This window comes from Nematolebias whitei, chromosome 1 (assembly GCF_014905685.2).
Source record: "Nematolebias whitei isolate Nwh7 chromosome 1, NemWhi1, whole genome shotgun sequence".
NCBI lineage: Eukaryota > Metazoa > Chordata > Actinopteri > Cyprinodontiformes > Rivulidae > Nematolebias > Nematolebias whitei.
This window is the reverse complement of record NC_056498.1, coordinates 66,724,361-66,740,319: the sequence shown is the minus strand read 5'-3', so window position 1 is coordinate 66,740,319 and position 15,959 is coordinate 66,724,361. Positions and strand designations below refer to the sequence as shown.

General features: G+C 39.6%; 1 protein-coding gene across 1 annotated transcript; it reads right to left on the bottom strand.

The window, feature by feature from the left end:
* Positions 1-3,752: 3,752 nt before the first annotated feature.
* synpo2la (synaptopodin 2-like a) lies at positions 3,753-15,515 on the bottom strand. The gene is made up of 4 exons (XM_037680229.1): positions 15,225-15,515; positions 9,357-9,508; positions 7,921-8,636; positions 3,753-6,525 (listed from the first exon to the last, which is right to left on the bottom strand). The coding sequence occupies exons 1-4, from the start codon at positions 15,324-15,326 to the stop codon at positions 3,947-3,949; spliced, it is 3,549 nt and encodes a 1,182-aa protein (XP_037536157.1). The 5' UTR covers positions 15,327-15,515; the 3' UTR covers positions 3,753-3,946.
* Between the last annotated feature and the right edge of the window lie 444 nt (positions 15,516-15,959).

Below are 15,959 nucleotides of genomic sequence, written 5' to 3'. Positions count from 1 at the left end.
TCTATCTATCTATCTATCTATCTATCTATCTATCTATCTATCTATCTATCTATCTATCTATCTATCTATCTATCTATCTATCTATCTATCTATCTATCTATCTATCTATCTATCTGTCTGTCTGTCTGTCTGTCTGTCTGTCTGTCTGTCTGTCTGTCTGTCTGTCTGTCTGTCTGTCTGTCTGTCTGTCTGTCTGTCTGTAAAATGTGTTCATGTTGGTTTGCAGGCTCATGGAGTGGGAGGAGGCCCAGCCTCAGTGTGCGTTCGAGCACTGAGCAACAGAGGGCAGTGTAAAATCAGACATTTCAGACAAACAAAGAGCTTTCAAATCTAATTTTATTTGTTCAAAACAGTTTTTTTTAGTCAGTATAAACTTCTGCTCAGCATTTTCCGCAAAACAAAACATTTTCACACATTTTTTAATCTAACAGTATCCAGAAACTTGCATCACGCATTGTACACCTCAACATAACTATATTAACAGCACAGTGGTTTTTGGAGCCAGTATATAATGAAAATAAGCTTTCAAGAAAAATTTATTTTAAAAATTGTTTAGAAAAGCAGAAAATAACATTATTACTTATTTGTTCCTCACTTGTTTCCTTCATAGTCTTTCAAGGTACATTGCTGTTACATTTCACTTTTTTTCTAGCAACCATTATGAATTAAGAGACTAACTTTTTCCAACAGCATCTTGAGCTTCACCACTATTTTATTCAGACCAAACTTCCCTGGCCATTCTTGGCATATCTTCAGGCTGTGAAATATTTAACTATATGTAATGAATCAGAAATAGTCATTTTCTTAAACTTGACCATGTCCATTTTTAAAAAATGGGCAACGAATTCATCATGACCCCATTGCATACATTATTCTCCTTCCACAGCTATACTCTCATTCCTTGAGCCCTTTTAGTTTTATAAAAAGCATCAACATTCATTTATGTCCTTTCTGATTGAATCACAATAATTTCAAAAAGCACATCCTTCATCTCTAACATCGGTTTAATGAAGAACAATGAACAAATATTTGGAACAGTCGTACTGATACTACAGAGACTGGTGCCCTAAAAGTCTTCTGAAAGTAGAAAAATCCCGTGAATAATTTTCATTCACTTGTATTACTTGAATTTAACTTGTGCTTAAATGATTGTCCTCTCAGGCTGAAGTGAGCAACCTTGGCACAACCTCAGAAACATGTTTGAGAAGCAAAACTGTGATTTTGCGTACAGCTCTACAATATTCTGAGGTGTTTAAAAACATTTAACAGTTTTTTTACTTCAGGTCATTTGTCATTTTAACCTTCCTCTGAAAAAACAAGGTTACTATAATTTTTAATATTAGTGCCACAAACCAAACTCGTGAACATCTATTTAATACAGGAGCTGCTCATAAAATTAGAATATCATGAAAAAGTTGATTTATTTCAGTAATTCCATTCAAAAAAGCGAAACTTGTATATTATATTCATTCATTACACACAGACTGATTTATTTCAAATGTTTATTTATTTTAATTTTTAATATTATATATGAAAACTTATGAAAACCCCAAATTCAGTATCTCAGAAAATTAGAATATTGTGAAAAGGTTCAATATTGAAAACACCTTGTGTCACACTCTAATCAGCTAATTAACTTAAAATAATTGCAAAGGCCTTTAAATGGTCTCTCAATCTAGTTCTGTAGGCTACACAATCATGGGGAAGACTGTTGACTTGACAGTTGTCCAAAAGACAACCATTGACACCTAAGGGCAAGACACAAAAGGTAATTGCTAAAGAGTCTGGCTGTTCACAGAGCTCTGTGTCCAAGCACATTAAAAGAGAGGCAAAGGGAAAGAAAGCATGTGGTAGAAAAAAGTGTACAAGCAATAGGGATAACCGCATCCTGGAGAGGATTGTGAAACAAAACCCATTCCAAATGTGGGAGAGATTCACGAAGAGTGGACTGCAGCTGAAGTCAGTGCTTCAAGAACCACCATGCACACATGTATGCAAGACATGGGTTTCAGCTGTCGCATTCCTTGTGTCAAGTCACTCTTGAACAATAGAACATCAAAAGCGTCTCACTTGAACTAAAGATAAAAAGGACTGAACTGCTGCTAAGTGGTCCAAAGTTATGTTATCTGATGAAAGTAAAGTTTGCATATGTTTTGGAAATCAAGATCCTAGAGTCTGGATGAAGAGAGGAGAGACATAGAATCCACATTGCTTGAGGTCCAGTGTCAAGTTTCCACAGTCAGTGATGGTTTGGGGTGCCATGTCATCTGCTGGTGATGGTCCACAGTGTTTTCTGAGGTCCAAGGTCAACGCAGCCGTCTATCAGGATGTTTTAGAGCACTTCATGGTTCCTGCTGCTGACCAACTTTATGGAGATGCAGATTTCATTTTCCAACAGGACTTGGCACCTGCACACAGTGCCAAAGCTACCAATACCTGGTTTAAGGACCATGGTATCCCTGTTCTTATTGGCCAGCAAACTCACCTGACTTTAACCCTGTAGAAAATCTATGGTGTATTGGGAAGAGAAAAATGTGATATGTCAGACCCAACAATTCAGAAGAGCTGAAGGCCACTATCAGAGCAACCTGGGCTCATAACACCTGAGCAGTGCCACAGACTGATCGACTCCATGCCACGCTGCATTGCTGCAGTAATCCAGGCGAAAGGAGCCCCAACTAAGTATCTAGTAGCCTACTATACATGCTCATACTTTTCATGTTCATACTTTTCAGTTGGCCAACATTTCTAACAATCCTTTTTTTATTAGTCTTAAGTAATATTCTAATTTTCTGAGATACTGAATTTGAGGTTTTCATTAGTTGTCAGTTATAATCAACATTAAAAGAAATAAACATTTGAAATATATTAGTCTGTGTGTAATGAATGAATATAATATACAAGTTTCACTTTGAATGAAATTACTGAAATAAATCAACTTTTTTATGATATTCTAATTTTATGACCAGCACCTGTATGTGTCCTTCGGTTGACTTCAAGCAACATACAAAACCTTTAATCCTGTGGTCCGAACCATACCTACTCATAGTTTAGACACTTCAAGTTTCATAGAATATTTCAAAACAGACCCCATTTCTTCCTTTACATTAGTTGGAAAAAACTTTGAAAACCTCACACAAACTAAGACAGTAAAGCATCGACATGCTGTAATTTCCTTTATTGTTATTGTCACTCACTTAAATGTGTTAGCAGCAAAATAGATGTAAAAAGTTATATTTTGTACCCAAGAAAAATGGATAAATTAATAATATTTTGAACACAAAGAAGTGTTTATGATTTTCACCATAAAGTAGGTTCTGAAATACTGAAAGAACGTTAAATATTTTAAATTTTATAGTCTTTTAATGACAACTCACTGCCCAATGTTTGTTTATAAATAGAAATCTAAGAAACAGAATGTCATAAATTTGGTATTTTGTTGGTTTGACTACAATCTGATGAGAGAATGTTCCATAAAGATAAAAAATACATCTTTAAAATCCCCTTTAAAAATTCCAGTCACCTAAAACTGCACTTTAATCCACTTTAGTGATACAATAACAAAAGCGAAATAGGTAATTGTCACACTTGAGAAACCATAACATATGACACTTTTGTTAAACTTAAAGGGATAGCTCAGGTCTTTTCAAATGTTTTTTGGAAGAGCTAATAAGATAAGAATCAAATATTTTGTAGGCTGCTCTTTAAATTATAGTATTTGCACAAATTGCTACAAACTTTGTTGAAAATTGCATTTTCAAAAAGGCAGCCATTGGCTTGTTAATCTCGTCAAAAAGTAATCTATAATGGGTAAGATATGACCCATTGATAACCTTTCCAAAACACCTTAAAAGATCTGAACTATCAGTTGGAGTAATGTACATCAATGTATAACAGCTAAAATTGATTGATTTTCTATCAGTGATTAACTTACAGTAGTTGTTATCTAAAAAGCTCCTGGCCTCCAGACTTGGGGCTGAGCACGTCCCTTGGTGGCAACAAAATGTGGTTTAGGTGCCTGAACTGGATTGGTCTTCAGTGGGGGCAAAGAAGCAAAAATGCTGAGCTCAGGAGCACTCTGAAACTGCTTGGCTGTCTGGAGCCCAGTTGTGTATGACACTGGATTGTAGGGTGTGGGGACTGATGGAGGTACAGGGTGTGGAATAGGAGTAGCAGAGAATTTGGGGAGGCTGGGTAGCCCTGCTGGTTGAAAGGATGATGAAACAGTGACTGGTGCTGGAGTGACTGGAGTTGGATTGAAAAAAGCATGAGGTGGTGAGGTCATGCTGGAATCAGTCAAACGTTCTCCGAGGGTTGTGGCTGAGCGAGGTGCAATGACTTTGGGTGTCAGAGATGGACCTGACATGGGTGTGGGTGTGGAGAATCTTTTGATTTCATAGACACGGGCAGTTTTGAGAGGAATTTGTCGTGGTGAGGTTAATGAATTACCTACCATTCTTGTTGAGTAGTTATCCTGTTGGGCTTGGTAAGAAGGCATGGCAGCTAGATTAGCAACACTGCCGCCATACTGAAACATAGCAGAGTTGAGCTGATATGGCTGCCTCTTCATAAAATCAACAGCTTTGATACCTTCTTTTTGGAAGTTCCCACTTCCCTTTTTATTTTGTTTTAGATCTCTTTGAGGCCCTGATGGGATAGAAGGGGCTAAGAGTGGGTTGTAACCAATAGGTGGAGGTGCACGAACATTTGGGGAGTATTTCCATTGAGAGGGAAGTGGAGTACCGACATATGAGTCATGTAGGTGAGCTGCATTTTGCAAGGTCAAACTCTGCTGGTAAGGTGTCTCATGAGGGGTATCCACTACATACATTCCCATACGACTCTGCCTTTTGGCAAACAATTCAGCTCCCTTGCCTCCTGCTTGAATAATCTGTGGGGCCTCATGAGTGACTCGAGGTTTAGGTGCAACTGGGGGAGGCACCCTTCCCATGTCAACCTCACCAATCCTTTCCTCCTCTGTATCATCATAGATAACTTCAGTGGGTGGTTGACCATATTTATATCTGATGGACCTATCATCCAGGTTCTGCACCATTGACAAAAGATCAGGATTAGGGGAGTTCTTCTTCACCTCTGGTATGATGAACATAGGTTTGGGTTTGCCACTCCGCCGTCTAGCTTCATTTAAGATTCCAGTACGGCCTGTTGGGCCAGGAACTGGAGTTGGAGCTACAACTTCAGGCTGAGAGATCACTGGCACTTGAGCTACTGGTGGCATGGAAAACTGAGGGGGTTGTGGCTGAGCAGCTGGCATTTGTGGAGGCATTGAGGCCATTAGATCAGTTGAGCCAGGAATTTGGCTAGTAGAATTGGGGACTGGTGCCATTTGTACTTGTGGAGGTCTTGGTGCTGAAGGTATTGACACTGGAGTCACAGTTGAAAATGGGGCCTGATGAAAACCACTTATTGCCAGTGATGATTGCATTGTGTCTTTAGAAGAAGAAATGGCTGAATGGAGAATATTAACAGGAACTTCTGGTGTCAGGGCCAGGGAACCTTGAGTGATGGAGTATGATGGGGAGAGCACTGGTGTAGGAACAAAGGGTAATTGTGAAGTTACAGGTGCTGGATTATAAGATATTTCAGAAGGAGTGGAAAAGGGTGGAGACACAACCGCTGCTGAGGAAAGATGCTGACTCTTCTTTGTGACAGGTGGTCGGAAAGTTACAGGAGCAGTCGCAGCTCGAATGCTGATAAAGCCAGGGGTGAAAGGACGTGCCGTTCTATTTAGAACATTACTTGCAGGTAATTCAGGTAGTGGTGTTTCAGCAGGTTGTGCAGGGCTGCTCAGAACATTCACAGTAGCTGTGGCTGAATTGAAAGCCATAAGTGGAGACATCATTATGTTAGCTGTGCTAATTGTAGAGTGATCCCCATACGGAACTGCATTGGCTACATCTACTTGAGACTGAGGCTGTGTGAATGTAAGGCCAGATGGTGACTCCTGAGGTCTTTGGTTTGGTTGTACTTGTGCGTGCATTTCACGATGCAATGAATAGATCTGAGAATGATCCTGTACTTGAGATTCAGTAGATACTTGAGGTTGTGCTGCTTCTACCTTTTTGGCAAGCTCATCCACCCTTTTTCTCTGCTGCTCAAACAACTGGGCACCTTTTCCTGCAGTGTCACTCAAACCGGGACTTGGAGCATCTTCTGCTCCATCTCCACGACCTTCTACACCTGCTGTTGCCCTCTTCTCTAGCTTATCCAGGTAGTCGCTATCCCAAGTTGGGTCTGGAACCGAGGAGAAGCCCTCCTCATCAAACTCAGATTCACTGCCAGGAATTATTCCATCCTCTTCTTGTGAGTCCTGACATCTGTCTTCATCAACACTACCAAAGCTGGTGAGAGTATACTTCTTGGAACGCTGTCTTCTCTTCTTGAACATCAGCACCCCTTTGGAGTGAGGGTTAGGGGCATCTGTCAGTAGAGATGCAATTGTTCGACACTTACTTTTGGCTTCCTTCACTTGTTTGTCCTGCACTGTGTCTCCTCGGTTCAGTTCTGCAGAGTATGAAAGTCAAAGCTATTAGGAAACCTACAGTAAGTAGTGTAACATAAATACAGCATGAGATCTTCAAAGGATTTAACCTATGACTTGTGCATCTAAAATTGTCCATGCCTTCAGAGGGTATCCAACTCTTAACTTGACACAGAAGCACTTCTGTAAAAATTCCAGGCAAGTCTTAAGCTTCTCACCTTAGCTGGGGTGAAGGATAAATTTGCACATCATTAAGCCTATATAGCATCTATCTTAAATGAAAAAGATGTGCAAGCCAGTGGAAAAAAAATGCAGAACATAGGTTAGTAACAGGACTTTAAAGGGTTTCTATCATACTACATGTACTTTAACTGGTCAAGTTCTTACCCTCTGAAGGTAAAACATTTCTTCCTGTGTTGGTACATACCCTCAAATGTTAAAAACACATTTGTTGTTGTGAGAATTTAATAAGGTCATAATGATTGTTGAACAAAAAATTGTATTGCAGTGGAAAAAGGAGAGCGAAGAACAGTGAAAATGTGAGTCCCCACTTTGCTACTTGATTCCTGAAAGCAGCTGCAGATGGTTTTCGGTGCTCGCAGATTGATTACTGGGATTTTTACACTCATATCTCAAAATAAATGCAGTAAACCATACTGGCCATATTTTGTTTGACAGGTCTTGCTCACCCTCTTTCACACTAAATAAATATTTGATTATTTGTAATGGAGATTGCGAGATACAACTTTTGTATTCTCACATTAGATATTTAAAAAACTAAAGTTTCAAATATACTTCTTGTCAATAGTAAAGCTGAAAAGGTTATATCAGACACAAAAAGACTTAAAGGAAGTTTATCTAACTGCTTTTCAAAAGTGCTCATTAACAAGTTAAATGTTTTATAAAATGTTTTGCGTTTTAACTTGCTTTTTTCTTGTTGGCTGTATTTACATCTAACATGAAATGAAACCTGAAAAATGGGTAAATAGAAATAACAACATTTCCACAAAGTACAGTGTAGGTGGCAATGTTATTGCCATTTATGCACTAAAAACTAGAGTTTTATATTGAAGCTTTTACAAAATTTAGATTATTTTTTGAGTAAACATAATGGCTTTAGCCACACACCTTATTAATTTAATTTGATTTACAGTAAATAATTAATAATTACTATTGGGTTTATTTTGTTTTGGTTCAATTTTTTTGTTAAAGCATACAACATTAATAGGGTGTGCACATACAGTAACAGTGGGATTTTAAAATATAGTTTGTCTAATAATTAAGTTTTCTTTCTGATAGACATATAACAAAATTTGTTAGACATTTAATGTTCTTATTTAAAAGTGTTTTCAGCTAATGATAATTACTAATAAGGTAAGTACAAATACATATTAATGGTCCTCCTTAGTTTGACTTACTGGCTTGTCTGGCCTTCTCCATGTAGGTTGTTGTCAGCTCCTCGTCTATTGGTTTATTTACTGGACCCACCATGGGCACAAGCTGGCTGCGGGAGCCCAACATTAGAGCCTCCTTTGCCCTCTCAGGTGACACCAGTGGAACATTAGCTGGTTCTAGAAATCCACTGTCTTCCTCTTGTGCTCCATCTCGTGGGCCCTGGTCATCTGCTGAGGAGATGACGGAGGAGGTTTCAGTGGATGTCTGAGAGGACCACATTCCTGGACCAGGAGGGTGGAAAATCACTTCCTTCCTTGCTACCCCTGGCAAGCCACCTTCCTTTCCATTTCCTCCCCGTCCGTTCATTGAACGTGAGAAAACCTGTGCATCTGGAGCACTGTCATAGCCACTCATCTCTGATGTCTCCCCACCCTCTGGAGACGTTCGTTCACTTGGTTTTCCAGAGCTGGAGTTGCTGGGGCTTCGGCGTTTCTGACGTCGCTGCCTCTCATAACCTGCTATATCTGCATCGCTGTCAGTCTCGCCATAGTAGGCCTCACTACCAGGTGGGGAGGTCAGGCCACTGGTCAAAGAAGAGCGGCTACGGTGGACTTCACGGACAGGTGCATGATGGGGTTGGGTTGGTGACATGGCTTTTAGAGCAAAACGGTACTCTTTGTCTATCCTTGGAGATGGAGCGCGGGGAACAAGTACTACAGACTGAAAAGCCACAGGTGCCCTGTAGACAATTAAAAAGGTTAAAAAGTGGTTAAAATTTTTTACTCATTTTTAGTTCTAGTTGCCAAAAATCTAAGCCTGAGTGGTTCTTATCATAGGCAGCTGAATCTTATGAATATTTAAGTATTTTTTTTTGTAATTTATCATCACCCACTGCCATGAAAGGCAGGCAATTGTGTGTGCATGTTTGCGTTTACATGTGTGTTTGCTTGGCTATCTGTTAGCAAAATAAATCATGCACCAGTGAAAACATTTTAGTGAATACATACAACTGATAAACTTTTATTCTCCCGGTACTCCAGTTTCCTCTCGGACCAAAAACATTCATGTTAGGCTGATTGGTAACTCTAAATAGTCTCTAGGTGTGAGTGAGAGAGTGAATGGTTGTTTGTCTCGTTTGTCTCTATGTGGCCCTGTGATGGACTTGCGACCCGTCCAGGGTGTACCCCGCCCCTCGCACAGTGATTGCTGGACATGGGCACCGGCGACCCCCGTGACCCAAAATGGAATAAGCGGGTAAAGTTAATGGATGGATGGAGGATGACAAATCAACCTCAGTCACTGAGCTCTAGCAATTAACATAAGAACTTTATGTAAAACATAGGCATGAAAGAAGGCAGGCAAAACACACCACTTCAAGGAATAATGTATTAGCTCTGGGTTATGAATGATCCTCCCCTTAATTCAATAAAAGAGTCATTCTTACTCTTCTGCTCGTTACCTTTTGACACGAATGTTTAATATTCCAGGGGAGCTGTCGATGAGGTTCATAGCCTGGGCATGGGAAAGCGATCCACACGGCTGTTCGTTGATGGACACCAGCTCATCACCCTCCCGCAGTCCAGCCCTGCATGCTTTGCTACGTTTACGTACCTGCGGGGGGGGGGATCACAGATTATTCAGTTTGCATGGGTCGTAGGTGAATATGCATTCTCACAATATTTATGCAGCAAATCAAAAATAAACAAATAAATACATACATTTATACCATAAACTCCTGTAAGAAGAATCTAATTATTTTGTGTCTTAAGGGCAAGCTGAAGGTGAAAGAAGAGTCTGGCAATTAAATATTTCTAATGTGCTGCTAGGAACGGACATCCCAACGGTATATTATTTCAACGTTTTACACAAAATTTGTAATAAGTCTAAAGATTTGGTTTGAAAGGTTGTAACTGCAGGATATCCTTTTCCTTTTTTGAAAACGTCATCAGTTTCCTGGTATATTCAGTCTTCTGCTTTGATTACAGCAGGGATAGGAAATAAAAGGCTGACAGAGCCGTGCTTGTTGTCCTGTCTTGGTTTGTGATAATGACTGATGGAGAACAGATTTTGTTCTGACAGCTCGAGCTTGCTGTGGACATACGCCACATATTGCAGCTCAAGTGGGGCTCTCATACACTTTAACAAGGAAATGCCAGCCAGCAGCCATCTTCATTTGGTGCCTTTGCTATTTGTGCCAAACATCTATTGAGCTGGTGGCATTTTGCCTTAAACAAATAGCTCTGAGTCTTTGCAAGTTATAAAGAAATTATGCTTTAAAGTGCTAAGACAAAGGATTTTCAGTGACAAGATTTCATTGTTGATTATGCAGCACAAGGAACTGTATGAATACTGTATATCTGAACTCTGAGTTTAGACCATCTTCTTTGGTTACCCTAATGAGTTTTCTTTACAGCTATTCTGGTTTGTCTGTAATGAAATCCCAGGCCCCCATTTAGCTAAGCCTTTCAAAGTGGTCTGTGCCTGCCTGTGGCTCAGGATGTCAAGTTATTTGTTCTGTCAGTCACCTTGTGGTTGCAAATCATAACACTTATAATACCCATACATGCTTGCTCACATACACTACATGGACTGATACAAAAATACACATAGACTCATAAAAATAAACACACAAACACGCACATGCAGTCTCACAAATGGAGGTCTGACACATTGGCTCATTCAGTGATGCCCCACACTACGCCACCTGTTCAAAACGATACAGGACCTGACAAGACTATACCTTGTTCCCCATCATACAGCTGTCTACCATAAAGTTATTTCAACATTAGTCTGAAATGTAAAATAACTGTTAAAATAACACAATTTAGATAACGAACATTATTTTAGGCAGTTTTAAGATAGTATCTCACTGGACTGTGACCATCAAGACTAGTTGGCAACACAAAATTGTAAAAAGAAGAAGGAAAAAAAAACGTTCTCACTGATTTATAAGTATTTTGCAGCTAGCAAGCTCTGTGTCTATGTTTTAAGTGGCCAATTTTTGAAAACGTATTTTTGGTTGTAGTTTTCATGTTTTGCAAAACTCTAGGCCATGCAGATTAACACACAGACATCGTAAGCCATCTCAGTTTGGTTTGTACTTTGCAACCACCTTTGTATAGTCTATTGGAGTACCAAAAAAAGTCCATGCTCAATAATCCAGGTATACAATCCAACAATTTTCAGTCAGGTCAGCTGGACAGGTGAAACGTTTCAGAAAAAAAAAAAAAAAAGAAACTGTCCAGATTACCTGATTGAAAATTGTTGGATCTACTGGAGTACATTAAAAAAAATAAAGATAAGCAAAAATGGACAAATTGTTCAGTACATTTATTTTCTGTCATAAGGTCATAAGAAGAGCTCCTATACATTCGTCAAATACAGCTAAAAACTGTATGGAAACTGATTTGGGAAGGGTTTGAGATGCCCACAACAACTTTGCAACAATTTTGAGTGAAAACTTGGGCAATTTTTCTGAATGTATCCAACATTCAAGCAGCAGGACTGCAAGCTTCTGTGACTGAAACGACAACTTGCAAATGACATTTGAAAGACATTTTCAAAAATGTTTCAAACCCTTAGCAGTTTTTTTCAATTTTTTTTACATTGTTACTTGAAATTTTAGCATGTTGAAAAAAGTTGTGTAACTTATTTTTTCTTTAATTAGTTGTGGAGTTGTGTGTGTCTCAAAGACAGGAAGGAAGAAACCTCCAGCAGAACCAGATTCAGGACAAAGCCATCTGCTTCGACTGGCTGGATTTGAGAGAAACAGGAAGGAGGAACAGATACACAATGGCAGGTCGAGAATCACATGTTAAGATAGAAATAATATCAAATGAGAACTATTCAATTTTAACAATTCATTTTAGGAAATAAGGTCAATTTGTCCTCCAGTAGTCTAAGCCTATGGCAGCATAACAAGCCAACCCTAATTATAGGATTTATCAAAAATGAAAGTCTTAAAACTGGACAATGTGTCAGCCTCACGGACAGAAACTGGAAGTTGGTTCCACAAGACAGGAGCCTGATAACTGAAAGATCTTCCTCCCATTATGCTTTTGGAAAATCTAGGAACCACGAGTAAGCCTGCAGTTTGAGAGCAAAGTGCTCTGTTAGGAAAATATGGAACAATAAGATCTGTAATATAAAATGGAGCTTGGTTGTTGAGAGCTTTGTAGGTTAGAAGTAAGAGTTTAAATTAAATTCTGGATTTAAGAAAGAGCCAATGGAGAGAAGCTTAAACTGGAAAGATATATAAATAGGCCTTGACTTAAAAAAATAAGATAAATGGTGGTATAAAACATAACAGCATGGCTTGCTGGTCAGAAATACACAGAAATATCTTCTAATTTTCTCACAATTTTAAGTTGTCAACTAGTCACCAACAGTCCCAACCCAATAAGAAACTACCTTTATACTGTTTAATGGAAGAAACGGACTGACAAACTAATGTTTTGAATAAAATCATAGAAAATTTATTTAAAAAAAAATCTATTGAGCTAAATGAATATTTTACATGAATACTCAGAACAGTACAAGCAGAAAGTATAAAGACACTTGCATCTCAGTATTACTGCCTCTCCATGTAAAACAGCAACAATAAATTAAATTTCTTATATTTTGGACATGGGCACCAGCGACCCCCGTGACCCAAAGTGGAATAAGCGGGTAAAGACAATGGATGGATGGATGGATGGATGGATATATTCTAATTAAATTGTTTGTGTATGTTCAGAATTTGCGTAGGTTTTTTTCAGGTAGTGAGATAACACATGTTGCTAACCAACACATCTGCTTCTCCTCAAGTACTCAGTATTTGTGGATTTCTTTAAATGTTTGTAAGACAAGTACACCATGAAGTTACCAGTATGTCTGGGTAAAAACCAACAAAAAAGGTTTTTTATTCTCTTATGGGGTAACACTTTAAAATAAGGTACACCAAATTTGAATCATGAACTAATGTGTAGTTAACCAGTACTTAATGGGGAACACACAGCCAAGCCTTATTAGGGGACTACTGGTTTGTTACCACAGAGGAAAAATTATCCATGTGGGTTCTGAATAAACCCTGCAACAGTGAGATCACAGCTCGTAATGGTCAAAAACCTGTTTCCTAGTGAGTCCTGATTTTATTGGATTTTCTCTTTTGTAAACCTATTGATGAAAGACATTACTATGGGGGAATAACAAAGAGAAGAATTCCTGCTTTCAAACACAAAATGTGTGCTCTCAAATTCTGTCAGTAAAATTCCCGCATACATTAGCAATTTCATAATCTTGTAATGCTGGTGCAGGGTTTATTCAGAACCCAAATGAAGAATATGGAATCCAGACCAGATCCGTCCTTGAAACCGGTCCGACTCCCTGTCTGGTTCTGGTGTCTGGTTCTTTTATTCCCAGATGGAGAGGAAACTCACTCTAACTCAAATAAATCAAGATATATATATTTTCAGTTTACCAATTTAATGTCTATTAGGCAGGAAAAAGTTACAGGTTCAGCGCTGATGTGTCCGTCCGACTCATCTTAACCCGGAAGCAGAAGCGGAGGCACCGTGTAACAGAAGGCCCCAGCTTATATTGGCCCTTGGTTCTGCCCCCACATCCGGGGTGAGCACAGCCTATCAGAGCGTACCAGTGGGGTGACTGTGTGACATCATTGATCTTATCTGTTTCTGATGGTGAAAAAATGGGGTGAAGTTCAAGTTCAAGTTGTCCTGAAGTTTCTCCTTTGTTTCTGTGGTAACAAACCACCATCCATCCATCCATCCATCCTCTTCCGGTTGTTCTGAAGACACGTTGCGGGGGCAGCAGCTTGAGCAGGGAGGCCCAGACATCTCTTTCCACAGCCACCTCTTCCTGCTCATCTGGGAGGACCCCAAGGCATTCCCAGACCAACTGAGAGACATAGTCTCTCCAGCGTGTCCTGGGTCTCCCCCGGGTTCTCCTCCCAGTTGTACATGCCTGAAGCACCTCTCTAGGGAAGCGCCCAGGAAGCGTCCTCACCAGATGCCCGAACCACCTCAACTGGCTCCTCTTGATATGGAGGAGCAGTGGTTCTACTTTGAGTTTCTCCTGGATAACTGAACTTCTCACCCTATCTCTAAGGGAGAGTCCAGCTACCCTCTAGAGGAAACTCATTTCAACTGCCTGTATCCACAATCTCATTCTTTCGGTCACTACCCATAGCTCGTGAACATAGGTGAGGGAACATAGACTGACCAGTAAACAAACCAGTAGTCCCCTAACAAGGCTTGGCTGTGTTCCCCAGTAAGTACTGGTTAACTACCCATTAGCTCCTGATTAGTTTCTCTTTGGTTTTCTTGGTAACTATCCATTAGTTCTTGATTAGTTCCTCTTCATTTACAAGATAACTAATCAGTAGTCCCCTTAGAAGGCTTGGTGGTGTGTTCCCTAGTAAGTACTGGTTAACTACCAGTTAGCTCCTGATTCATTCCTCTTTGGTTTACTTGGTAACTATCCATTAGTTCTTGATTAGTTCTTCTTCATTTACAAGGTAACTAACCAGTAGTCCCCTAATAAGGCTTGGCTGTGTGTTCCCCAGTAAGTACTGTTTAACTACCAGTTAGCTCCTGATTTGTTCCTGATTCGTTCCTGAGGCGTTTCCTAGTAGTTAATCAAATTTAGTGTACCTTATTGTAAAGTGTTTTTACTGTTACTGATTTGGAAATGTGATGTCAAACATATGTTTTTTTTTCATGTACAGTTCAAGACTGGTATTTGGACTGTTTCACATGGGCCAAATGTGGACACTAAATGAAGATTTTGCTCCAGAAGAGTCAAATGAACTGAGCAGCTTCATTAGCACCAATGTCTTAAGCACTTCTGAATATTTTGCTTCTCAAACCAATAATAGAGACAAGCATTGTTCAGTAAAATATACAGTTTCAACCACTCACATACAAAGTTCTGGATCAGCTGCACTTTAGTTTCTTCACAATTATTCTTAAAGGTGTTTATTGGAAGAAGAGGCATTTTGTGAAAATATCATATGAGATTACAGCCACAACATTTTATACTTAAAGTTCAAAGTTCACCTAATCACTCATCAATACACACCTGCACACAGACCCTTATAAAAGAAGATCATGACTCATGTCTGGGCTCCGAACCAACCTGCACAGGAGCCAATGTTCCATTTCAGTTTTCTTCACAGCTCTTTAAATCTATTCCTGATATATCTCCAGCTAATGTTTCACATCTGTTTGGTGAAGCTGTTAATATTACTGTTTTTTTACATTCTCAACGCCCCCTCCACAAAAATAATAATGTTTGAATTGAACTTTTACTTAAACAAAAATCTACGTACCTTAGCAACTTGGAGCGGTTTCTGATGTTCCACACCTCCCTGAAGACGAAACCCCCATGGCACTCCACCGGACAGTGTAATGATGACCTCCTCTGCAACCATTTTTTTTTCTTCTTGTCTATTTTTTTTTCTCTTATTCTTTGATTTTTATATTTTATCTGAGGGCCACCCCTCTCAGTGTTTTAGCTACATAGAGCTCTGATCCTCTCTGTCCTGCTGCTGATGGTCGTCTGAACGCCACAGCCAGCACTCACACCTGCACGCGCACACGCACACTTCATGCCCCCACCCATACCCAGAGTGAAACAGCCATCTTAGTCTCTGGAAGGAAAGAGGGAAAACGAAATACGATGGGAGGGGGGGTTCTAAGTCTGCTTACACTGAGGAATGTCTGCCCCAAATGAGGGAGGGGAGCATCCAGCTCAACACTTGTGCTGTCACTCAGCCCCGTGCCACTGGGCTGATGACAGCTCTTCCAAAAATAGGACACGACCACCTTTTCTGCTTTGTCGGCTTCTTTGTAGACCAAATGAAAAGTTAACTTTCAGACCATCCTGATGGCCGGGTTGAATGTCTGACATTAAGGTCGTTTATAACCTGCAGTCTGGTCACAACTAGACTTTCAAATCTCACATGGACTTGGTGTTGGATGGCTCCTTAATTCTGGTTAATTGGTTTTAGATGGTCCTTAAATTAAGCTAAGAGGTGCTGATAGAAATCAGTGATGTAGACAAT

Excerpts from the sequence above, each read along its gene's own strand:
- synpo2la (XM_037680229.1), bottom strand. The coding sequence starts at position 15,326 with ATGGTTGCAGAGGAGGTCATCATTACACTGTCCGGTGGAGTGCCATGG. Across the intron at positions 8,637-9,356 it reads TTAAACATTCGTGTCAAAAG|GGCACCTGTGGCTTTTCAGT; the intron begins GTAACGAGCAGA and ends AATTGTCTACAG. Across the intron at positions 6,526-7,920 it reads GGAGAAGGCCAGACAAGCCA|AACTGAACCGAGGAGACACA; the intron begins GTAAGTCAAACT and ends CATACTCTGCAG.